Source organism: Cyprinodon tularosa, unplaced genomic scaffold (genome assembly GCF_016077235.1).
Source record: "Cyprinodon tularosa strain WSP-4 unplaced genomic scaffold, ASM1607723v1 ctg526, whole genome shotgun sequence".
In the NCBI taxonomy this organism is placed as follows: domain Eukaryota; kingdom Metazoa; phylum Chordata; class Actinopteri; order Cyprinodontiformes; family Cyprinodontidae; genus Cyprinodon; species Cyprinodon tularosa.
In genome coordinates this window covers 740,093-764,298 of record NW_024039259.1, presented here as the reverse complement: position 1 = coordinate 764,298, position 24,206 = coordinate 740,093, and the positions used below count along the sequence as shown (strand labels likewise).

Sequence of the window (24,206 nt, the reverse complement as noted above, 5' to 3'; positions counted from 1 at the left end):
GTTGCTAGGAATTTACAGTGCTTAATCTAACTCTGAAGGAACTGGAAAGGATAAAAAAAAATGAAATATGACAAAAGACTAAATAACTCACAAGAATGCTGGAAAAATAGATAAATGAAAGAACAAACAAGAGTTAAACTAAGAAGTAATTCAAAAATGCTATAAATTTCGAAAACAATGTAGAATATCAGAAATAAAAGCATAACTGAAACCAAAAGTGAAAACTTGAACAGAACCAAAAAGTCCAAAACAGCAGATCATAACATGAATCTGTCTAAAGAGCAACTATCTTTTCTAAACCCTATATCCAAAAAGACAGGAACTAAGAAGGAACAGGGTATGAGAAAAACATCAAAATAATGATTCAACCCTCAGATGCAAAATAAAAAGGGATACATAATTTAGACGCACGAACCACACAGACAGGTAAAACAGTGGAGATCTTTTCATATGCTATGTATGTAAATATCATGATTCATCTTCAAATTGAATAGCAGTATTTCTGATAGCTATGTTTGGTGCTGCCATTGTTGCATAGTTTTAATTTGCAGGCAGCAACTTGTCCTCACTGCTGAAACAAGACTTAAAACACTCGGTTGGACTTTCACTTCGGGGATCAACAGTGTGGAGCTTTATTTCTTTTTACAGTGCTGGATAGATATCAGTCTATCAACAAACTGGGTAAGATATCAGCTTTTAACATTTTTTTAATTGAGGCTGTGGACTTTTTGCACCGATATGAGTCTGATTAGTTTTAAAAGGAAGTCCGTTGAAGCAGCAAAGACAAAACTTTCATGCTTGGACTCTTTATTTTTTAAATCTTATGCATTTTTTCAATGTATTGATGAAAAATCTTAATTTCCTTATCCCTCTACAGCAACATGACTACTGAAGGAAATCCTGGTGAGTTTTTAAATGATCTTACAAAACAACTTTTACATGTCTAACACAAGGTCAGTTGGTTTCTGTGTATCATTAAACAGTTAAAGGAGAAACTATATGGAAGAAAGACAGTTTCATTCACATTTTGCAAACTGGACCATCAATATAAAGTTGCTGTATGAGTAAATGTGTGTAATTACCTAGTAGATAAAAGCACAAACAATTTTTTTGCATTTTAGACAAGTATAAACTAAGAGGTTGAGATGGAGGGTGGGTCCACATAATAAGTTAGCAGAGCATTGATGATGTAACATGTTAGTCTTCACATCTCTATGTAAACAGGAGCTGATGTATTTAAGTGAAAAGACACAACAAATGGAAGTAAATTTAAAGGAATAGTACACCCAAAACATGATTAGCCTTCATTTTCTACTCACCCTCATGCTGAACAACACTCTGGAGTACTTTTTTGATATCTCAAATGCATCTGGAGATCTGGGAGGCTTCTTGCTGTCTGCTGACATTCAAATAATGGAGGTCTATGGTGCCAGAGGCAGAAAGGTCCATAAAAGTCCACAAAAAACGTGTCAATATTCCTCCATACTGCTCGTCCAATGTATTCCAAGTGTCCTGAGTGGGTAGCGTCCATAATTTACTCGAAACGAAGTCATTTAGAATGTTTTTAGAGCATAAACAGTAGTGTATAGGATTTCCTAAAAGCGCGTTCACGAGTCTACGGAAACCGCGGCAGACCAAACCAGACGAAAGTGCGCATTCAGCTCGGCAAAGAACTCATGCTCTTCCTAAACGCTGAAGTCCTCAGACATTTTTCTTTCGTTGTTTCTTTCTTTGCACAGGTAAACAGCACATTTCTTCTTCTACGCCGGCATTATTGGCAGAGCAGACGCTGAATGCGCACTTTCATCTGGTTTGGTCTGCCGCGGTTTCCGTAGAGTCGTGAACTCGCAGGCGCGCGCTTTTAGGAAATCCTATACACTACTGTTTATGCTCTAAAAACATTCTAAATGACTTCGTTTCGAGTAAATTATGGACGCTACCCACTCAGGACACTTGGAATACATTGGACAAGCAGTATGGAGGAATATTGACACGTTTTTTGTGGACTTTTATGGACCTTTCTGCCTCGGGCACCATAGACCTCCATTATTTGAATGTCAGCAGACAGCAAGAAGCCTCCCAGATCTCCAGATGCATTTGAGATATCAAAAAAGTACTCCAGAGTGTTGTTCAGCATGGGGGTGAGTAGAAAATGAAGGCTAATCATGTTTTGGGTGTACTATTCCTTTAACAATAATTACAATAATCATAGCAATACTAATTATACAGAGAAAAATGCTCTATTTAAACGTTTACAGGTGCTGGTCATAAAATTAGAATATCATGAAAAAGTAGATTGATTTCAGTAATTCCATTTAAAAAGTGAAACTTGTATATTATATTCATACATTACATACAAACTCATATATTTCAGATGTTTATTTTGTTTTATTTTGATGATTACAAATGACAACAAATGAAAATCTCAAATTCATCATATCAGAAAATTAGAATATTACTGAAGACCAATAAAAACAAAGGATTTATAGAAATGTTGGCCAACTGAAAAGTATGAACATGAAAAGTATGAGCATGTACAGCACTCAGTATTTAGTTGGGCCTCCTTTGGCCTGTATTACTGCAGCAATGCGGCGTGGCATGGAGTCGATCAGTCTGTGGCACTGCTCAGGTGTTATGATAGCCCAGGTTGCTCTAATAGTGGCTTTTAGCTCTTCTGAATTGTTGGGTCTGGTGTATTGCATCTTCTTCTTCACAATACCCCATAGATTTTCTATGGGGTTAAGGTCAGGAGAGTTTGCTGGCCAATTAAGAACAGGGATACCATGGTCCTTCAACCAGGTACTGGTAGCTTTGGCACTGTGTGCAGGTGCCAAGTCCTGTTGGAAAATGAAATCTGCATCTCCAAAAAGTTGGTCAGCTGCAGGAAGCATGAAGTGCTCTAAAACTTCCTGGTATGTGGCTGCGTTGACCCTGGACCTCAGAAAACACAATGGACCAACACCAGCAGATGACATGGCACCCCAAACCATCACTGACTGTGGAAACTTTACACTGGACTTCAAGCAACGTGGATGAAGTGCCTCTCTTCTTTTCCTCCAGACTCTGGGACCTTGATTTCCAAAGGAAATGCAAAATTTACTTTCATCAGAGAACATGACTTTGGACCACTCACCAGCAGTCCAGTCCTGTTTCTCTTTAGCCCAGGCAAGACGCTTCTGACGCTGTCTGTGGTTCAAGAGTGGCTTGACACAAGGAATGCGACAGCAGAAACCCATGTCTTTCATACGTCTGTGTGTGGTGGTTCTTGAAGCACTCACTCCAGCTGCAGTCCACTCTTTGTGAATCTCCCCCACATTTTTGAATGGGTTTTGTTTCACAATCCTCTCCAGGGTGCGGTTATCTCTCTTGCTTGTACACTTTTTTCGACCACATCTTTTCCTTCCCTTCGCCTCTCTATTAATGTGCTTGGACACTGAGCTCTGTGAACAGCCAGCCTCTTTAGCGATGACCTTTAGTGTCTTGCCCTCCTTGTGCAAGGTGTCGATGGTCGTCTTTTGGACAACTGTCAAGTCAGCAGTCTTCCCCATGATTGTGTAGCCTATAGAACTAGACTGAAAGACCATTTAAAGGCTTTTGCAGGTGGTTTGAGTTAATTAGCTGATTAGAGTGTGGCACCAGGGGCCATCAATTTTGAACCTTTTCACAATATTCTAATTTTCTGATATGATGAATTTGAGATTTTCATTTGTTGTCATTTGTAATCATCAAAATTAAACAAAATAAACATCTGAAATATATGAGTTTGTATGTAATGTATGAATATAATATACAAGTTTCACTTTTTAAATGGAATTACTGAAATCAATCTACTTTTTCATGATATTCTAATTTTATGACCAGCACCTGTAGATCATTAGCAAGAAATTATTAGCTAGAACAGAAATTCTACTTTCTGATTAACTTTCCATAATAGTACCAGCTATAAATAGAAAAATATGAGTGCTCCTTTTTAGATTCATTTGAAACTCAAAGCACTGATATGATAAATGATGCAATAAGCAGAAAAATGAGAATAACCCTCTTCTTTCTTCAGGATTGGGGCATAAATTCTTTGTCATCTTGTCTGGAAAAACAAACGGGGCTCATCAGTCGATTGTTAAAAGGCTGACAGATTGCGGCCAAACTGAGGTAGACTCGTCTGAAGGATGTGACTACTTCCTGGTTTTCTGTCCCATTGTATCACGTGTTGGAACTGACATCCATGAGGCCCTCAGCAAAATTTCAGGTAAGGTATGGTTTTTGATTTACTGATGCTAAGTACAGTTCAGATGTCGGTATCTCCACTCTGACAAACTCATTTTAAATAGACCAAAATAGAACGATTATCAGTGTGAAAGTAGGTAGCACTGCTGCCTTCTAGCAAGAAGGTTCTGGGTTTGATTCCCGGTCTGGGGTCTTTCTGCATGGGCTTTGGATTTTTTAGGCCTAAAAGCATTACCATTTACTTTTTAAAGCTGGATAATAATTAAAACTGATCTGGTTCGTGCAAAGGGGAAGCCTCTGTATGGCTATTAGTAGCTGTTCCAGCATTTGATAACGGATCTCTCTGCTCCCTTTCAGATGTCAAAAAAGCCATTCTGATGGTGATGCATCACACCTTCAATCCCAGCCACACTGTAGCTGACAGCAGTAGACAGGTGCAGAAGCCAAACATCGTCCTCACGGTGGATTGTCTGTTTTATGAGCGCGAACTCCTCAGATGCGACCGCAACAACAACTCAATGTGCGAAATCGAAAAGATTCTTGGAGTTTCCTGGGTTAGTGTTAAGGTTTGTCAATTTAATTACAACCTCTCATTGCACAGTGAATCTATTTTTAAGCTTATATGTTGCTTCATGATCATACTTGTGTTTATTTTTGTCTTTTTTAGAGTTTTAACTGGAAACACTTCATTAAAAGTAAGTAAACTTTCAGATTTCAGATTTTTAAAAATGTATGTTCTGTTTTTATCTCTACATTCAAAGAATTGATCCTGACATATTCCAATGCTATCGCAGTATTTGCATTTAGGTTTTTAATTGGAGGTCTTAATGATAGAAACAAATAAATTAAGTGCTTATATCAAGGTATTAGTTAATACCTCTATTGGATTGGTTAGAGAACAGATTTTAGCTTCTGCCAGGAGTTTTGCATGAGTAATAATAATAAAATATATAATAAAACACAATTGATTTAAATTTACAAGGCATTATACTGTGTAACCATTTCTATTGTATTTTGTTTTCTCTTTCAGGGTTCAAGTTACCTCTTCTCATCGCTTTGATCGTAACATTTACGATAATAATTGGTGTATGTTCCATAATATATATTTAACACGAAAACTCAAAACCCCCTTTTTTTTTTTTTTTTAGAAAAAAGGAAAAATTCAGTTCTGAAAAGTTCCACTTTCCACACTTATTACAAAATGTCATAATTGTTTTAGTCAATTTTTTTTCTTACCTTTATGTTTAGCTGCATAGTTTTGCTTTTTCTGTCATTTTGTTGCTGTTACACCTGAATCTACAACAATAATGTCCTGTTTTCAACCAAAGCTACATAAAAACAAAGTCAGACCATTATTGACCTTGACAATAAACTGCACATTTTGGCTCTTTATTATGTTTATTTACTTCGAATTAATGGATACCACCAGCACTTCACTGGTACCTGGATTATAACAGAACATTATTTGAGGACCAAGCATCACATGACTCCCCTGCAAATTTTCGTAAGGGTTCGCAACATCGGCAGAAACGACAGACAACAACAATGAAGGACATTTTTGGAACTGTCCATGGTGGCTAGAGAAGGACTGCAAATGTTATGCCACCTGTGAAAGGTCCTGCCACTGCTGAATTTGAATCCTCAGCACATATGTCCACATCTGGTACACATGAGCAGTTGCTGGACTGGCCTAAAAGAGTAACTGTGTCACCAGTTGAACATGCAGTGTCAGAAAAGCTGATGGAGAAAATAACCTCTCAATTTGATCCATTGGGAGATAACAGAGACGATTTTCAGCATATCATCACCGGATTGATCCTGTTAATCCTACTTGATAGTAAGATCACGAGAAGGGAGGGTTACTGGATACCGAATCAAGAGAGTGACACCTTTTGATGTTCAGACTCTTTAGCACAAATAAAGGAAAACAAAAGTTAAACAAACAACGATTGATATAAAAATCATTAATATTATTTTTATTTATCATCTGAATATTTTTCATCGTTCGATTAACAAATTAATTGATTATTGTGATAGGCCTAGTGTTTGGCATTAGCAAGAAAATCTACACTGCTATGTTTAAAAATGGAGGATATCTTTTGCACCATTCTTTTTTAAGCTGGTGAATTTAAAAGTTTTTATGTGTATTTCATGAAAAAATATGCACTGCTAAATATTTAAAGAGATTGAATTGTTTTGTGCAAGACAGATAAATTCTACTATCACAAACCACCATCAGCATTCTTCTGTGAGATAAAATTCATGGATGCCTGTGCATTCTATTTATAGCAGTAACCAAACAGACATGATCTTTCAGTCTACTTTTTTTCTTTCAGACGTTAAAAAAAGGTTAATTTTGAAAGTGTTTTCATGTTTTTTTTCTTTAAATCTTTATTCTCAAGCTCTGTCGAAGATTCAATTCTCCTGACAAAATTCTATCATTTACATCTACAGAGATCTGCTCAGTTTCTTAGTTTCACTACAATAAAGGCCCTTAAATCCATTTCCTTTTGCCTCTAGCCTCTATTCCTCAGTCTGCTCTGCTCACCACTTGACAGCTCTGTATGGAGCAGTGGAGGTCTGGTGCAGAGTGATTAGTGAATGTCTGGAGGGGGAGTGGGTGGGTGGGTGGGACGTTGGGGTCACACCTCTGGCCTTAAAAGGCGAGGCAGAATACCGACAGCAGAAGCCCCCTCTAAAAATATCTCCTGCTCTGAAACCCAGCATGAAAGCAACAGCACCCAATTAGGTTCAGGGCTTTTTAAGTGGCAGTTCAAATTTTCCATCAAACTCATAAAAAAAAAAGTTACCTTGAAAGACCAGTATGAACATCTTAGACACACTATGGTCACATGACTGGTGCAGAAACACCAGCTGCTGGGATGAAGTTACATCAAAGTTCTTCTTTCACTTCTGCCTTTTGCTTGGATCCCCCCCAGCAGTCCCTGCGGTCAGTCTAATTCTGTCAGAGCCGCGGGTGGGGGGGGAGGCCTGCTGTATCTGCAAACCCAACCTGCCAAAGGGCAAAGACACTGACTTTCTAAACTTGGTCTCTGCCACTCTGTCTCTCCACCTTTTCCACTTGGGTAGTTTTTAAGACCAATGTAAGCACATGTCTGGATCCAGGAGGAATTTTTGGGACTTGTGATGAAATAAAGGAAGTGCCGATTTACATAGAACAGTCGTGATCCTGCTGGGCTTAAGAGTTTTTTTTTTTTTTCCAAACACCCTGGGATTAAACACCCAGTAGGATTAAGCTGTTTAAAGGAGGAAAATCCTGATATTTTGTCTTCATGGAAACATAACCTGCACAAAGAATTGACTTTTTGGAGGATTTTAATATTGGAACAATGACAGATGCTGCTGAAGGTAAGCCATTACCTCAGACAGTGTCATTATTTTATACATGCCTTGTGTACTGGACTCTTGCAGGGCTGTTATGTGCTGCATGGGGAACATTCCTGAACTTTTGAAGGTATCTAAAAATACGGAGCTATCACACAGCAGCACTTTGTAATGCAACTACTGGATCTGTGCGATGTCTTTACTGCACTTAGGGGTCAGTCACTATCAACACTGAGCCTGCTGTTGCCCATTTCCATGTCACCTGATACTGTGTGACGTTACCTTTTCTTATTTTACCAGATTGATGGCTGGGTTTGGTCTTAAGATAGTAACAGATTATCATCTCATGGATTAGACATGTTTTTGGAATGACACTGCATATTTTTAAAATACACTACAGGCAGAAAAAATTATTAAACTTTTAACTTCAGTGCAGTAGGGTGCATCATAGATAAAGACCATGAATTTAAAGCTTAGCAGTTTGATATTTAATGCACCTTTATGCATCATTATCAAATAAACTTGATAAATATTTTAAATGATTATTTTTCTACTTTATTATAGTGTCATGGCATCATTAAATTGATATCAGCTGATTTTTTGGGGGAATAAATAAAGTGACACAGAGAGCTTTGTCTTTCTAAGGTAATTTTCAAAATGGGAAAGCTAAGAGAATGTGATGTCTAACTAAAGCAGATGTGTTTTACTCTGAAACGATACAATAAAATACCACCTGACCCAAACTTGCCCAAATATACTATTAGATTATTTCAGGGGATTTGTAAAATTTGATCTATTGATGTCATTTGCTTGTTTGTTTTGGTAGTTTTTTCATGATGAAGCAAAAATTCAGCCTTTCATTGGACAGGCTGGAACTGTATGCATCTTATGCCCTCTGTGGGATATGTTGGACGATCTATGTTGACGTAAACCTTTTTTCCCCATTAAAGTCCAAATTCAGATTGATTCACACAACATTTTGAAAAAAGAACTAGTAGACTCTTCCAGCACAAAATCAACCTCCTTTCATCCGAATCGGTCCTTAAACCTAAATCCTTTAGAATGAGTTCTGAGAGCTGAAGAGAAGTTTCATCTGCAAAACCTACGTTTCTTTAACCTGACTCCGCCAGATGGATTTGCTCTGCATATCCATCTGGAAACCTTCCGTTGAAGTCATTTTGGGAAGGGGCGAAAATACTGGTTAGCTGATTGGCCTATGTTGGTGATAGACGGGCCAAATAAACCAATCAGATCAACGAAGCATATGACGTACTAACAGAGCGACGACGAAAACACAACCACAAGCCAGGCTACTCTTGCCGGTCGGGAGAAGAGCAAAAACATCTTTTCCTCTGAGAAAAGCCTCCAGAGCAGTGTTTTGCTCTTCTTTCAGTGAAGAAATACTCTGTATTCCGATAAAACTTGCTCGATAGCCACGCTAACGCTGGTTTCATCGGCTGAAGCCTCCATGTTCTTTAGACTGAACTGTCGCGCTTCTCGTTGCGTCACACCTCAACCCGCCTCAAAGCCAACGCTGATTGGACGTTCGTTTGGTGAACGGCTCCAAATTTTCTTCAACGGAGAGTCTGATTTGCGAGTGAAACCTTGAAAGCTTGCGAGATCAGCATGGTCTCACAAGGCTAACGTTTCTTGGCAAGTTAGAAAGAATTTGAAGAGAAATAGGACAGTGATAATTATTTTTCATTGTCCTTTTGCCCAAAGGTTGTATGAATAATTTTCAGCACGGGTTTAAGAAGTGACATCAATATAATTGGTCTTGAAAAAATTTTTTTCCCAGTTTATAGTTTCTTTTCTACGAGTTTCTTGTCTGGAGATTTTCTGCAACAAAAAAATACTGTAATAGAAATAAACAGCTTTTCCCCCAAAAATTGAAAAGGTAAATCAGACATAAATCCTGAGGCAAGACACCACAAATAAAAGATTGATCATCAGAGGATTAACTTGGAGAAAACCAGGATGGGGCTGGAATAACAAAGAACATAAAGAAGAGAGAGTCAGAAAACAGTCCAACAAAAGAAAGATTCTAACAAAAATTTTACCTAGAAACTTAGAAAGAGGAAAACAAAACTTTAAGAGAACACAGACCTGAAGATGTAAAGGATTTCAATGCTAATGAATGCTAATTAGCTGATTGCATGAGGGTAACCGATCCAGTTGGTTCAGTTGAACTTCGACCTAATCCTCATTTAAACTCATATCACTAATGCCATAAATGTTACATAAAGAGCTAAAAACTAAATACTGGCAGTCAGTTCATTTGGTTTCTTTTTAAGTTTTTACTTAATCCAACAAAATTTAAAGATTTAAGGATTGTGCTGAATGTATGTTAATTGCAAGTGGAAAAGTTAAAACCGCAGACGCTCTCAGGTGAAATGTGTCACTCCTGACTTTTTCTAACAAAGTTAACATATGATTAAGTTTGTGTCATTTTATAAATGTAAAATTAACCCGAGATCTTTCCTCTCATATTTTTTGGGGGCAAATTAAGATCAATTAACAGAAAACATAGAAACAAACTTTAAATTTCTTTATTTTTAAATAGAGCTGATTTTTCTTGCATAGAACATGAAATTAAATGAACAGACATACAGAAAACAATAATTAGACTTTTTTCCGAAAAATAATTAACACCAAAACTTTTAGTTGATGTTATATATTTATAGCTGTATCAAACTTGTTTTTCTTCTTCAGGGCGCTAAAGGTGCAGCCTGTAGCATTATTGTTACCCTCTGAAAGCAGCACTCTCGCTCCTCTATCCAGGTCCTTTATCTTTCCAACTTTCATCTTGCTCTGCTTCAGTCAGCCCTCTGTGCTCATTAAAGGACTGATATGACAACACCTCACTGCTCTAAAACTGAGCCATGATGAATATCTGGTAGTAGAGAGGAAACCATAGATGGAGACAGGTCAGCCATAAAACAAAGGCATCCGTGCATGAATGACTGATCAGGCCTTTAAAGCAGGTTTTCAGGAACTGGTAGTTATCCATGCTTATAAGATGAAAACAAAACTCAAATTTTTCTGGGGGAAGGGTATTTTTTTGTATGTTTTAAAAGAGGAATTAGAGAGCATTCAAATGAATGGTCTAGAAGTTTTGTTGTGCCAAACAGAGGGCTACTGGATATTAATAAAAGATTTCACTCAAGAAGCATCTGATAAACAGAAAACAATCAGCACAATTGAAAGTTCTGCAGAAGGTAAACATTTTTACATCGGTAAAAGTCTGTTTTATTTGAATCTAAATGCAGAAGTTTTTCAAAATAAGAGCAATTCTGAAAAAGCCTTTGGAGCAGTTGGAAAGAAAAGGAGGCAAAGTTTTATAAGGCCGGTTTGACATTCATCACACCGGCCAGTGCTTTATATGTGGGTGAGATGAGGCTGTTAATTAAGAACTATGTGTTTTTTATGCTCTTTGGTTCAGGCTCCTTAACCCATCTTTGACTGGAGGGATTGTTGCTTCAACGTCATCACACAGAAAGCCAAGTTTTGCTAATATCTCTCAGTATGACATCTGGAAGGCTTGTAGTTTCTGACTTCAGAGTCAGAGAAGTTATTATTCAGACTACTGGCTCCAGAAAAACTCATGAGGTCTTAATAATGTGGAAAATATAGGTAAAAAAAGGAATCTGGAAAATCTTCCCTTCAAATTAAAATAAAATCTTAACATGATCTAGGATGGTAAACAAACAAAGAAATCATAACTCCAGTCTACCGTGTGATTCTTGGAGATTTGATTCGACAAATACCTGACTAAATGGCGAAATGAAACAGCATGCTTGGTGAGCAGTGGTAGCTGGTGGAGTTTTCTCTAAGGGGGCTAAAAATTCAAAATAGACGCATATCAAAAACCAAAAATATACCTTAATTCCAAATCTACCATAAATCATGCTAAGTTATCCCACCAGTATATTATTATGAATGTCAAAAAGAAAACAAAGCACTATAAAAACACTTCATAAAAACAAAACATAATTTCATGAACAGGTTTATTTTTTGTACTTCTGAGGCTTTGTAAAAGCAAATCTTTCTTTTGCAAGGTCAAATATACAAACCTAAAACAAAAATGTACCAGTTTAATAATGGAGAAGCTAATACTCAGCTTAATACTTTTCTAAATATTGAAAAACTATTTATTTTCTGGCAATGTGTCTATTTATGAGCAGCTATATAAAATGTCAAACATCTAGAAAAAGCACACTATTATATTATTTTCCATGTGAATCCCAGATTGTTTTTTCTCCTTTGCTTTTTCTAAAAAGTTCTTTATATCAGTCCTAGCTGTCTTTATCAATGCTGGGTCAGATCCTAACATTTGAAAAAGGAGGCAGAGGAGCTACTGCGCATGTAAAACTTTAAATGAGAGTCAATGGGCAAAGATTTTTGCGCCCTAGGGTAGAAATATGTCACCAATCCGACGAAAAACGAAATGACGCTTTACTAGTTATTAAAGAATAAATATTCATCTTGCACATCCAAAAAAATATATTGATATATTTAAAAAATATTTAACATTTCATTTTAAAATGAAATTATATAAAAAAGAATATATACATATTTTTGTAATGTCTTAATCAGGATCATTGGGTGTGGGGCGGCTCCCTAGCGCCCTCTATTGGCCAGCCGCCACTGTATGCAAAGAGAGCAGAGACAGAGGAAACTCTATATTAGGTATATTACTAAGGGTATACTGGCATGACGCCGTATGCTGAGCTGACAGAACACCGAACCGGAGCAAATAGTCATCCCACCTGGATTACAAATGCAGTGAAGTTTAAAGCCCACTGATACTTTGTAATTCAATTTAATATTGTTTATGGACCAGAAATACATTGGCAAATCATGCGCTGTGCATGTGTGAATCTTCTATGGTTGCGTGAATCGTGCTGTGTCTGTGTAGAGCTTGTCCTGTGCATGTATGAATCACATATATGTCTTTGTGAAAACTGAAACCGATTTAACTCCATACATCTATCATACTCAGACAATAACACTGGTCACTGCTCTAATCAGTCCATAAGAGATTCTGTTAGCTGGAGTTTAGAAAGTTTTGCTGTTAAATAAAGTGCTTTCACAACTTACTCACTCTTCCGTGTTTATATGGACCAAGCAGTGGTCCATTATTTCTTGGCCAGCTGAAGCAGTAAGAGATCCTTTCACTAAAACTAAGGAGCTGATAAAAGCTTCTGAAAACAGCTCTACACAATAAAACACAAGGCAATGTTTCTTGACATTTTAGAAATGGTATCTATATAAAAAAAATACAGTTGTTTTTTACTCAGCTAAATAAAAAAGATTTTATTTACAAGCCACATAAACTTCAACCGGCATTATGTTACAGTGGAGCTTTGCTGTTTTACAAAGGACAAATTTGTGTAATTTATCAATAACAGAGTCTATTGAAATCCCAAGAATCAATTTATATTTATTTGCAGCAGTAATTTAGCATTAGCATTTGACATCAAACATGCCCATTTCTTTATAATATGAAACCAAGCTTAATGCAGTCATGTTTTATGTTATGTAACCAAATTGAATTATTCTGTGTAAATTATACTTGGCATTAGAATTCCTAGAAAACCAAATCATGTTGTACCTAGAACATCTGAGGTCCAGGAATTCAGCTAGAAACAATGTCTGTTTAAAAGTTGTATTGAGGGGCAAGGCAAGGTAAGTTCATTCCTATAGTACATGTACTGTCAGGTTGAGTGGAGATTTTTAGAAGACCCAAATGTATTGGTGGAAGCTAGGGTGGTTTCTTGCTAATTTAATTATCCAAATGGTGGCAACTGAAGCAAAAGCCCACAAAAAAAAAGAAAAAAGAAAGAAAAACAAAATCCAGAAGACATCAGCATACAAGGAGCAGGTATGGATGGAAGAATCTAGAAGGGAGCTAGGGGAAGGGGATTAACACAAGGAGGCAACATAGGATAAACAAGAAATACGTTAGACCTCAGGTTCTACCTGAAAAAAAACACAAAATAGAAAAGAAACCAATGTAAACTCAAAACAAACTTAAACAGAACCAAAACCACAATAACGGACAATTCAAAGTACTTTACATTAATAAGAAAATAAAAAAAGGTAGAAATAAAAGCAGAGTAAAAAAAAAGAAGAAAAAAACATGATAAAATCATGATAAAATATGATAAAACAAATAAAACAGTTGGACCACAACCTTAAACTAATAAAACCTCATTTAATAGTTTAACTTAGGCTCTAATTGTTTAGAATTGTCAAAGGCAGGATTTTAACTTTGACTTAAAAGAACTCAGGCTTTCAATTTAATGCAGTTTATTTATATAGCGCCAATTAACAACACGTGTAATCTCAAGGCACTTTACGGAGACAATTCAACCAGATCCTACAGTCAAAGTGGTTTAAAGTTTTTCTAGGAAAACCAGCTGATTGCAACGACTCATTGACTCTTCAGCAATCCCTAACACCAAGCATGCTTGAAGTGAGAGGGGAGAGGAAAATTCCCTTTTAACAGGAAGAAACCCCCAGTAGAACCAGGCTCAGTGTGAACCTCAAGGAGACAGAAGCCGACATAAAAAGAAGCAGCGATATAAAATAACTTTTTCAGTCTTCTAGAGGTTATTTCCTGATAAGTGGAGCATAAATGCTGCTTTTCCATGTTTAGTTCTATTTCTGAATGTACAGAGTAGGCTTGAACTAGCAGACTTGAGTGGTCTGGGGGGTTGATACACTGACAACAAATCTGTTATGTATAGAAGCGCAGATCCATTCAGTGATTTATAGACTAAGAGGAGAATTTTAAAGTCTAATCTCTGAGCTACAGGGATCCAGTGGAAGGACTTCAGAACCGGGCTGATGTGCTCTACTTCCTTAGTTCTAGTGAGAACACGGGCAGCAGCGTTTTGGATCCAAAGCAGTTTTCAGATGGACTTTATAGGCAAACCTATGAAAAGCAGAGTACAGAAAACATTTATACAAAGATACAGCCTCCCTGCATATTTACCTTTAGTTAAGAACAGTTTAACGCAAATCTTAACGTTATATGAGTGTTTAGACCCTTAGTAAAATAAAGCTTGTTCGAGCTTAATAATCAAAAGCTTAAACATGTTAGCATGACGTACCTTGAGGTCCATTTTTTTTAGCTTGCATTAACCAACAGTAAACACATGTTATGTGCTCCGGGCACATTATTATTTCTTTTGTTTATTAATTACGTTAATTTGCGGCATTGTGGCCCGCCTATAAATAGGCCGGCGTTCAGAATGTGAGAACGCTCCAAGGCCGCCCCACTCCGCGCTGCTGAGACGCCGCTTTTCTTTTCGCTCCTGAGTTCGACCCGTGGTAGCGGGCTGAAACTGAGACTCGAAGCTGCCATGTGGTAATTTTTTTATTTTTTTGTGGTTTGCCGATTTTGGCCTGGTGGGACCGGTGGTCCTGTTTTCGATCTTTTTTTTAATGTAGGTTTTTTCCCTTTTTTTCTTTTGTGCTTAGTTTGGCTTCAGCTGAGGCTTCGACGGCCCTGTATAGGGTTGGCCCTCGGCTGTGCCGTTTTGTTATTTTTTTGCCGGCTCCCTAGGTCCATCTTTCTTTTAATACTTTTTGGAAGGTTTTTTTTTCTTTTTTCCTTTCTCTTTTTTTTCGATTTCTTTTTTTATGGCACACAGGATTTGAGGGCCAACTGACCATCTTTTTTCTTTTTCCCTTTTAGGAAAGATCAGAAAAGTGGAGAAGTTAAAAATAAAAACTGTGTAGCTGCCATCGAAGTCAGAATAAATAAATAAATAAGAGATTAATAAATATTTAAGTTAAAAATATAGAGCTCATAAATGCATACATTTTCAGTAATAAAGGTTAAATATTAAAGTATAATTTCATGTGTTTCTTGAATATTGTTTGTTTTGATGTGGGGGAACAAGTCCTAATTAAGAGGTTAAGGGGATGCAGCTGTGGGTCGACGGAGTGTTACCTTTAAGGGTCGGTACCTGTGGATCTGTTACGTGGTTCTGGAACAAACAATCAGGCAGACACCGTGCTGATTCCTCTGCCTAAGTCACCAGTGATAAGGACATTGGATAAAGGACTGAAGATTCTAATTTTCTCTCAAGGGAAAGCGGCCAATGAGGTACATTTTAGTTTAATTTACTGTTAACTTTGTTTGACCGTTAAGATGTAACGCGAAGAATTTCTGTTGAGTCATATATTGTATGGTCGCTTTTTTCCTTTGATGTCCTTTCGGGGAAATAATTAGTTTGTTTGCTTTTCTTTCTGTATGTTTTAACTATGGAAGCCCGTTTCCGCCACTCTGTAAAAAAAAAAAAAAAAAACTATCTCAATATAATGAGATAGTATCTCATTATAATGAGATAGTATCTCATTATAATGAGATAGTAACTCAATATAATGAGATAGTAACTCAATATAATGAGATACTATCTCATTATAATGAGATAGTAACTCAATATAATGAGATAGTATCTTAATATAATGAGATAGTATCTCATTATAATGAGATAGTAACTCAATATAATGAGATAGTAACTCAATATAATGAGATACTATCTCATTATAATGAGATAGTAACTCAATATAATGAGATAGTATCTCATTATATTGAGATAGTTTTTTTTTATTTTTTAGCAATTTTTTAAGTTAAAATTGAGTATTTTTGGTCAATAGCTCCCAGGTCATGTGACCTATTGATGCAAAATCAGTGTGAAATTGTTCTACTAGTCTCTGTAGATGGGGCACACTCATTTGTTTTTCATTTTAACTCTTTTTTTATTTTTTAGCAATTTTTTAAGTTAAAATTGAGTATTTTTCGTCAATAGCTCCCAGATCATGTGACCTATTGACCCAAAATCAGTGTGTAATTGTTCTACTAGTCTCTGTAGATGGGGCACACTCATTTATTTTTCATTTTAACTCTTTTTTTTATTTTCTACCAATTTTTTAAGTTAAAATTGAGTATTTTTCGTCAATAGCTCCCAGGTCATGTGACCTATTGACCCAAAATCAGTGTGAAATTGTTCTACTAGTCTCTGTAGATGGGGCACACTTATTTATTTTTCATTTTAACTCTTTTTTTTATTTTTTACCAATTTTTTAAGTTAAAATTGAGTATTTTTCGTCAATAGCTCCCAGGTCATGTGACCTATTGACCCAAAATCAGTGTGAAATTGTTCTACTAGTCTCTGTAGATGGGGCACACTTATTTATTTTTCATTTTAACTCTTTTTTTTATTTTTTTACCAATTTTTTAAGTTAAAATTGAGTATTTTTCGTCAATAGCTCCCAGGTCATGTGACCTATTGATGCAAAATCAGTGTGAAATTGTTCTACTAGTCTCTGTAGATGGGGCACACTCACTTGATTTTCATTTTAACTCTTTTTTTATTTTTTAACAATTTTTAAGTTAAAATTTAGTATTTTTCTTCATTAGCTCCCAGGTCATGTGACCTATTGACCCAAAATCAGTGTGAAATTGTTCTACTAGTCTCTGTAGATGGGGCACACTTATTTATTTTTCATTTTAACTCTTTTTTTTATTTTTTACCAATTTTTTAAGTTAAAATTGAGTATTTTTCGTCAATAGCTCCCAGGTCATGTGACCTATTGACCCAAAATCAGTGTGAAATTGTTCTACTAGTCTCTGTAGATGGGGCACACTTATTTGTTTTTCATTTTAACTCTTTTTTTTTTTTTTTTAGCAATTTTTTAAGTTAAAATTGAGTATTTTTGGTCAATAGCTCCCAGGTCATGTGACCTATTGACACAAAATCACTTGGAAATTGTTCTACTAGTCTCTGTAGATGGGGCACACTCATTTGTTTTGCATTTTAACTCTTTTTTTATTTTTTACCACATATGGACACCCTTATGCTGCGTTCACACCGGGGGCAGCAAAAGCAGCAAAATCGCGTCTGCTGCTTCATTTTTGCTGCTTGTACCAGTGAATTCTGACGCGCGTCTGAAGCAGCTTTGCTGCTCTCGCTGCGCGGTCCAAAAGTGGCTCTGACGCGCGTTGGGCGGAGCTTCACTATCCTTTTCTCTGCCTTGCAGCTATATTTGCTGTGATCAGTGGGAATAAAGTAGTTTTAATATGTTTTTAAGTGAGAAAATACACCTGAAAACTTCATCAGTGCAGTCAGTTCATCCAGATTACAATCCTGCCTCCCAATATTATTTCTGTCGGAGCCGCTCAGACCCCCACATACCAGCGGTGCGCCGACAGAAGGAATCCATTCATCAGCAGCCTCTGGCCGGGTCGCCTCCTCGCGGTTTACCGCTGTGGCTGGTAGGTGTTTTTCATCTAAATAATCCGGTCTGCAGGCACCAGAATAATAAAAGCGAACATATTCTGCCGGCAGATGTATATATTTTAAGTTAATTATGCTTTAATAAACTGTTTAAGAGAAGTGATCAGAGCAGTCTGTGTCATCAGCGCTGTGTCTCTCTCCCAGCCAGCTCCCAGATCAGCTTCTCTGATTGGTTGACGCGGCGCGTCGAGCAGCAAAAATTCAATTTTTCCATCTCGAGCAGCAGCGCGTTTGCGGCGCGTCGCGCGCGTCAGATGCCAAAACGCGCCCGACGCGCTGCTTCGGCTGCTCAGACGCGCTGCGCTTGCTGCTCGAAACGCGCCGCGGGACATTTTGCTGCGCCTTGACGCGCGTCAACCATTGACTTTGCATGTAAACTCGCTGCTTCTGTCGCGCCAGCTGCCCCCGGTGTGAACGCAGCATTATGCTTGAACATGGTGTTCGTTATGGACAATCCATGACGAGCACAGAGGTCCAACAACAGAACACCACTCGAGTTCAGATCGGGGCGACCATTCCTCCCAACCATGCCCCTCCAGGTCTCACTGTCATTGCCCACGTGAGCGTTGAAGTCTCCCAGCAGAACAAGGGAGTCCCCAGGAGGGGCACCCTCCAGTTCTCCCTCTAAGGACTCCAAGAAGGGTGGGTAATCTGAACTGTTGTTTGGCCCGTTAGCACAGACAACAGTCAGAACCTGTCCCCCCACCCTTAGACGGAGCCCTCTCGTTCACCTGGATGAACCCCAACGTACAGGCCCGAGATGGGGGGCAACAAGTATGCCGACTCCTGCCCAGCGCCTCTCACTGTGGGCAACTCCAGAGTGGAAGTATGTCCAGCCCCTCTCAAGGAGACTGGTTCCAGAACCAGAACCATACGTCGAGGTGAGACAGACTATTTCTAGCCGGAACCTCTCAGCCTCACACACTAGCTCCGGTCCCTTCCCACCAGCGAGGTGACATTCCACATCCCAAGAGCCAGCTTCTGCAGCCGAAGATCGGACCACCAGGGTCCCCTCCCCCGGCCAGCACACATTGCATACGACCCTTATGGCCCCTGTCACGGGTGGTGGGCCCATGTAACGGGGGACCCAACAATTCACACTGATTTTGGGTCAATAGGTCACATGACCTGGGAGCTATTGACCAAAAATACTCAATTTTAACTTAAAAAATTGGTAAAAAATAAAAAAAGAGTTAAAATGAAAGACAAATGAGTGTGCCCCATCTACAGAGACTAGTAGAACAATTTCACACTGATTTTGGGTCAATAGGTCACATGACCTGGGAGCTATTGACGAAAAATACTCAATTTTAACTAAAAAAATTGCTAAAAAATAAAAAAAGGAGTTAAAATGAAAAACAAATGAGTGTGCCCCATCTACAGAGACTAGTAGAACAATTTCACACTGATTTTGGGTCAATAGGTCACATGACCTGGGAGCTATTGAAGAAAAATACTCAATTTTAACTAAAAAAATTGGTAAAAAATAAAAAAAAAAGGAGTTAAAATGAAAAACAAATGAGTGTGCCCCATCTACAGAGACTAGTAGAACAATTTCACACTGATTTTGGGTCAATAGGTCACATGACCTGGGAGCTATTGACGAAAAATACTCAATTTTAACTTAAAAAATTGCTAAAAAATAAAAAAAAAGGAGTTAAAATGAAAAACAAATGAGTGTGCCCCATCTACAGAGACTAGTAGAACAATTTCACACTGATTTTGGGTCAATAGGTCACATGACCTGGGAGCTATTGACGAAAAATACTCAATTTTAACTTAAAAAATTGCTAAAAAATAAAAAAAGAGTTAAAATGAAAAACAAATGAGTGTGCCCCATCTACAGAGACTAGTAGAACAATTTCACACTGATTTTGGGTCAATAGGTCACATGACCTGGGAGCTATTGACGAAAAATACTCAATTTTAACTTAAAAAATTGCTAAAAAATAAAAAAAGAGTTAAAATGAAAAACAAATGAGTGTGCCCCATCTACAGAGACTAGTAGAACAATTTCACACTGATTTTGGGTCAATAGGTCACATGACCTGGGAGCTATTGACGAAAAATACTCAATTTTAACTAAAAAAATTGGTAAAAAATAAAAAAAGGAGTTAAAATGAAAAACAAATGAGTGTGCCCCATCTACAGAGACTAGTAGAACAATTTCACACTGATTTTGGGTCAATAGGTCACATGACCTGGGAGCTTTTGACCAAAAATACTCAATTTTAACTTAAAAAATTGCTAAAAAATAAAACAAAGAGTTAAAATGAAAAACAAATAAGTGTGCCCCATCTACAGAGACTAGTAGAACAATTTCACACTGATTTTGGGTCAATAGGTCACATGACCTGGGAGCTATTGAAGAAAAATACTCAATTTTAACTTAAAAAATTGCTAAAAAATAAAAAAAGAGTTAAAATGAAAAACAAATAAGTGTGCCCCATCTACAGAGACTAGTAGAACAATTTTAAACTGATTTTGGGTCAATAGGTCACATGACCTGGGAGCTATTGAAGAAAAATACTCAATTTTAACTTAAAAAATTGCTAAAAAATAAAAAAAGAGTTAAAATGAAAAACAAATAAGTGTGCCCCATCTACAGAGACTAGTAGAACAATTTCACACTGATTTTGGGTCAATAGGTCACATGACCTGGGAGCTATTGACGAAAAATACTCAATTTTAACTAAATAAATTGGTAAAAAAAAAAAAAAAAGAGTTAAAATGAAAATCAAATGATTATGCCCCATCTACAGAGACTAGTAGAACAATTTCCAAGTGATTTTGCGTCAATAGGTCACATGACCTGGGAGCTATTGACCAAAAATACTCAATTTTAACTTAAAAAATTGCTAAAAAAATAAAAAAAGAGTTATAATGAAAAACAAATGAGTGTGCCCCATCTACAGAGACTAGTAGAACAATTTCACACTGATTTTGCATCAATAGGTCACATGACCTGGGAGCTATTGACGAAAAATACTCAATTTTAACTTAAAAAATTGGTAAAAAATAAAAAAAAACTATCTCATTATAATGAGATACTATCTCATTATATTGAGTTACTATCTCATTATAATGAGAAACTATCTCATTATATTGAGATACTATCTCATTATATTGAGTTACTATCTCATTATAATGAGAAACTATCTCATTATATTGAGAAACTATCTCATTATATTGAGATACTATCTCATTATATTGAGATACTATCTCATTATAATGAGATACTATCTCATTATATTGAGTTACTATCTCATTATAATGAGATACTATCGCATTATAATGAGATACTATCTCATTATATTGAGTTACTATCTCATTATAATGAGAAACTATCTCATTATATTGAGATACTATCTCATTATAATGAGATACTATCTCATTATATTGAGTTACTATCTCATTATATTGAGATAGTTTTTTTTTTTTTTTTACAGAGTGGCGGAAACGGGCTTCCATATTTAACAGTTCTCACGGCACACTATCATACTTCTTGTGTGATTAAAGCCAGTATCTAAAGAACGACTTGGTTTCCTGATTTTTCGACTTGAGAGGGAATTACAGTGAAAACTCAGCCACCGCAACGCGAGGGGAGCGCGTGACCAGCAGCAGCAAGGCGCGAGTACGCGCGCCCGTCTCTCGTCGTCGGAGCTGTGAGGATGCTTGGGGTTCAGCGGAGCCACTCGTCAAGGGCAGTATCTAACCCGCTGGTAACCTAAGAGTTGTGTGGTTATTCCAACAAGAAGCACGTTTAAAACAAGTTAAATGTGAAGATGTGGAGTAACCTCTACAACTGCTAAAAGGACTTTTGAGTTTCAAGATTCAGTCAGACTGATTGCACACAGCATATGGATAAGTTGGACTCATCTATTTCATTAAGGATGCTGTTTGAAGTGTAACTAAAACTTTAATGTGATAACTTTTCTGATCAGTCTATATATTTGTTACCTTTGATATTTAAATGTTTAAAGGTTAAGTGTTAAGCAACATTATTAAGCAATTTAAGAAGTATTTAGTTTAAAGAAGTACTGTGGTATTTTGCAATTTTCAGTGATTCTAAGTTTAAGGGTTCTCTCACTTAAATATTCATCTGACATAAATCTAATTTAAGTCTCGTGCATCTTACCTTAATATAGAGCATTTCGGCTTTCACTTGACATTCAAGTTGCTATGATCTAACTTCAATATTACTACCTCATTCATTAAGCTGCCTATAGGTAGTTCATTGCTAAATTGTTAATACTTAACATTGATAATTTTTGTTTTAATTTTACTGAATAGTCTCTAAACATAGGCAACCAAACAGGTTTAACTGATCTAAAGCAGGGTAAAACTTACTTTAACTTACAACACAATTTAACTCAAGTTAATTAACACTAGGTTCCTCAAGGTTTCTTCTTAAATTCTGCTTAATTCTTAATACACTAAAATGGCTGATAAAGACATTGCAAGCAAAATGCGAGACCCAGAAGTTACTCATGAAGAAGAGGAGGAGTCTGTTCACAATGTAGCCTTTGAAGCAAATCCTGTAACTAAAACTGAAGTGAATACAGAACCTAAAGACAAGAGAAAAAGAAAACTTACTGAAAAGGGTCAGGAACTGCACAATGAAAAATTAAAGAAACTTCAACGTAACTTTAACAAAACATATGAGAAATGGAAGGTTCTTGCTAAAGAAGCTAAAAGGTCACTCTCCTTACTCACATCAACCGAAGCTCTACCTGAACATCAAATTCAAGTTCATATTGCTGATCTCAAAGTGAAGGAACGCTATGAGGACATTCGTAAACACAGTGTCCCAGACGCGGACACCCGACATCGGGTTGACACCTGTGATGCTGTGTCAAAGCAACTTATCGAACGGCTGCATGTTCTGCAGGAGGAAGATGCAGATAAGTATTTATCCTGTGTACAAGCACCATGGGCTGAAACTGGTTCAGTGTTTTCATGTAAAGAAGACCAGGTGTCCATGTTTAGCCGCTCAGCCTCTGAACGTATCTCAAGACGCTCAAACGTGTCCTCCACAAAGAAGCAGGAGGCAGAAGCAGAGTTTGCAGCAACTTAAGCTACCTTAGAGGTTCTAGCAGAAATGGAACAGGAAGAAAAGGAGCTTGAAAGGCTTGAGGCTGACAACAGGAGGCAGCTAGCGCAGCAAGAAGCAGAAAACGCTGAAAGACAGAAATCACTAGAAGAGAAGCGCAGACGATTAGAGCGTTTGGAAGCAACCAAAAGACTGAATGCTGCAAAGGCAAGACTACAAGTCTACGAACAAGATACAGGCTCAGATGAAGAAATATCAAATCTTCTTCATAACCTCTCAGGGCCTTCAACTAAAACTAATACTCCTCCGAAGTACAGCATGCCTTCACAGCCTGCCAGTAGGCTCCCCACTACAAGCTATGAAATCCCAAGGCCCATTTCTCAAGCTGCTCCCCCCCACTTCTTATAATAGCATGACAACGCTTGCTGAAGCGATAGCTGAGTCCATAAACACAAGCCGTCTTCCTGTGCCGGAGCCGCCGATGTTTACCGGAGATCCAATAAGGTATAACGACTGGAAAATGTCATTCCTAACCCTTATAGGCCGGAAGAACATTCCCATAAATGAAAAGATTTACTACCTTCGCAAGTATGTCACAGGAGCAGCAAGGAAAGCAATTGAGAGCTACTTCCTGGTAGGCACTGAAGAAGCCTATGATTCAGCATGGAAAATATTAGAAGAATGATACGGCAACTCCTTTGTGGTCGCTAAAGCTTTCCGCGACAAGCTGAATTCATGGACCAAGATTGGACCCAAAGACAGCATCGAGCTAAGAGAATTTTTAGACTTCCTGCGAGGCTGTCAAGCAGCCATGAGTCAGATTAAAAGTCTTAAAGTCCTGAATGACTGCAGTGAAAATCAAAGAATGCTCAGCAAGCTCCCTGACTGGCTCACTGCCAGGTGGAACAGAAAGGTAATGGAATATGAAGAAGAAAACCACGATTTTCCAAGTTTCCACACCTTTGTTGAGTTTGTGGCTAGAGAAGCCAAGATAGCCTGCAATCCGATGACTTCGCTTCATGCTCTGAAGAGTGGTGATGCCGAAAGAGCAAAGCCATCTAAGGTCCGCAATATTGGTGTAAAGGTGCTAGCAAGTGCATCTGAAGAGAAGCCAGATGTTGAGGGACAAAAGGGCGATGCTAAGAGATGCATGTTTTGTGAGAAGACAAACCATGGCATTCAGACATGTCGCAAGTTCATGGAGAAGCCTGTCAAAGAGCGAGTGAAGTATGTGCAGACAAAGAAACTGTGCTTTGCATGTCTAAGGCCAG

At 37.5% G+C, this 24,206-nt stretch overlaps 2 protein-coding genes across 3 annotated transcripts in view; both read left to right on the top strand.

Moving 5' to 3' along the window:
* Positions 1-575: 575 nt before the first annotated feature.
* On the top strand, positions 576-6,598 carry si:ch211-245h14.1 (uncharacterized protein LOC563420 homolog). 2 transcript variants are annotated; one of them, XM_038304108.1, is made up of 6 exons: positions 576-681; positions 878-903; positions 4,055-4,246; positions 4,582-4,790; positions 4,892-4,919; positions 5,255-6,598. In XM_038304108.1, exons 2-6 carry the CDS (start codon positions 882-884, stop codon positions 5,332-5,334), a joined length of 531 nt encoding a protein of 176 aa, XP_038160036.1. In that variant the 5' UTR covers positions 576-681; positions 878-881; the 3' UTR covers positions 5,335-6,598. The 2 variants fall into 2 exon arrangements, with proteins under 2 accessions (XP_038160036.1, XP_038160037.1); XM_038304109.1 differs by having other exon boundaries at positions 4,582-4,778; positions 5,255-5,353.
* Positions 6,599-7,167: 569 nt separating this feature from the next.
* LOC119795883 (protein starmaker-like) overlaps positions 7,168-24,206 on the top strand; it is a 34,074-nt gene continuing 17,035 nt past the window's right edge. The window contains exon 1 of the mRNA XM_038304121.1: positions 7,168-7,593. Within this exon, the coding sequence (XP_038160049.1) occupies positions 7,575-7,593 (19 nt within the window). The 5' untranslated portion in view covers positions 7,168-7,574. The remainder of the gene's footprint in view (positions 7,594-24,206) is intronic.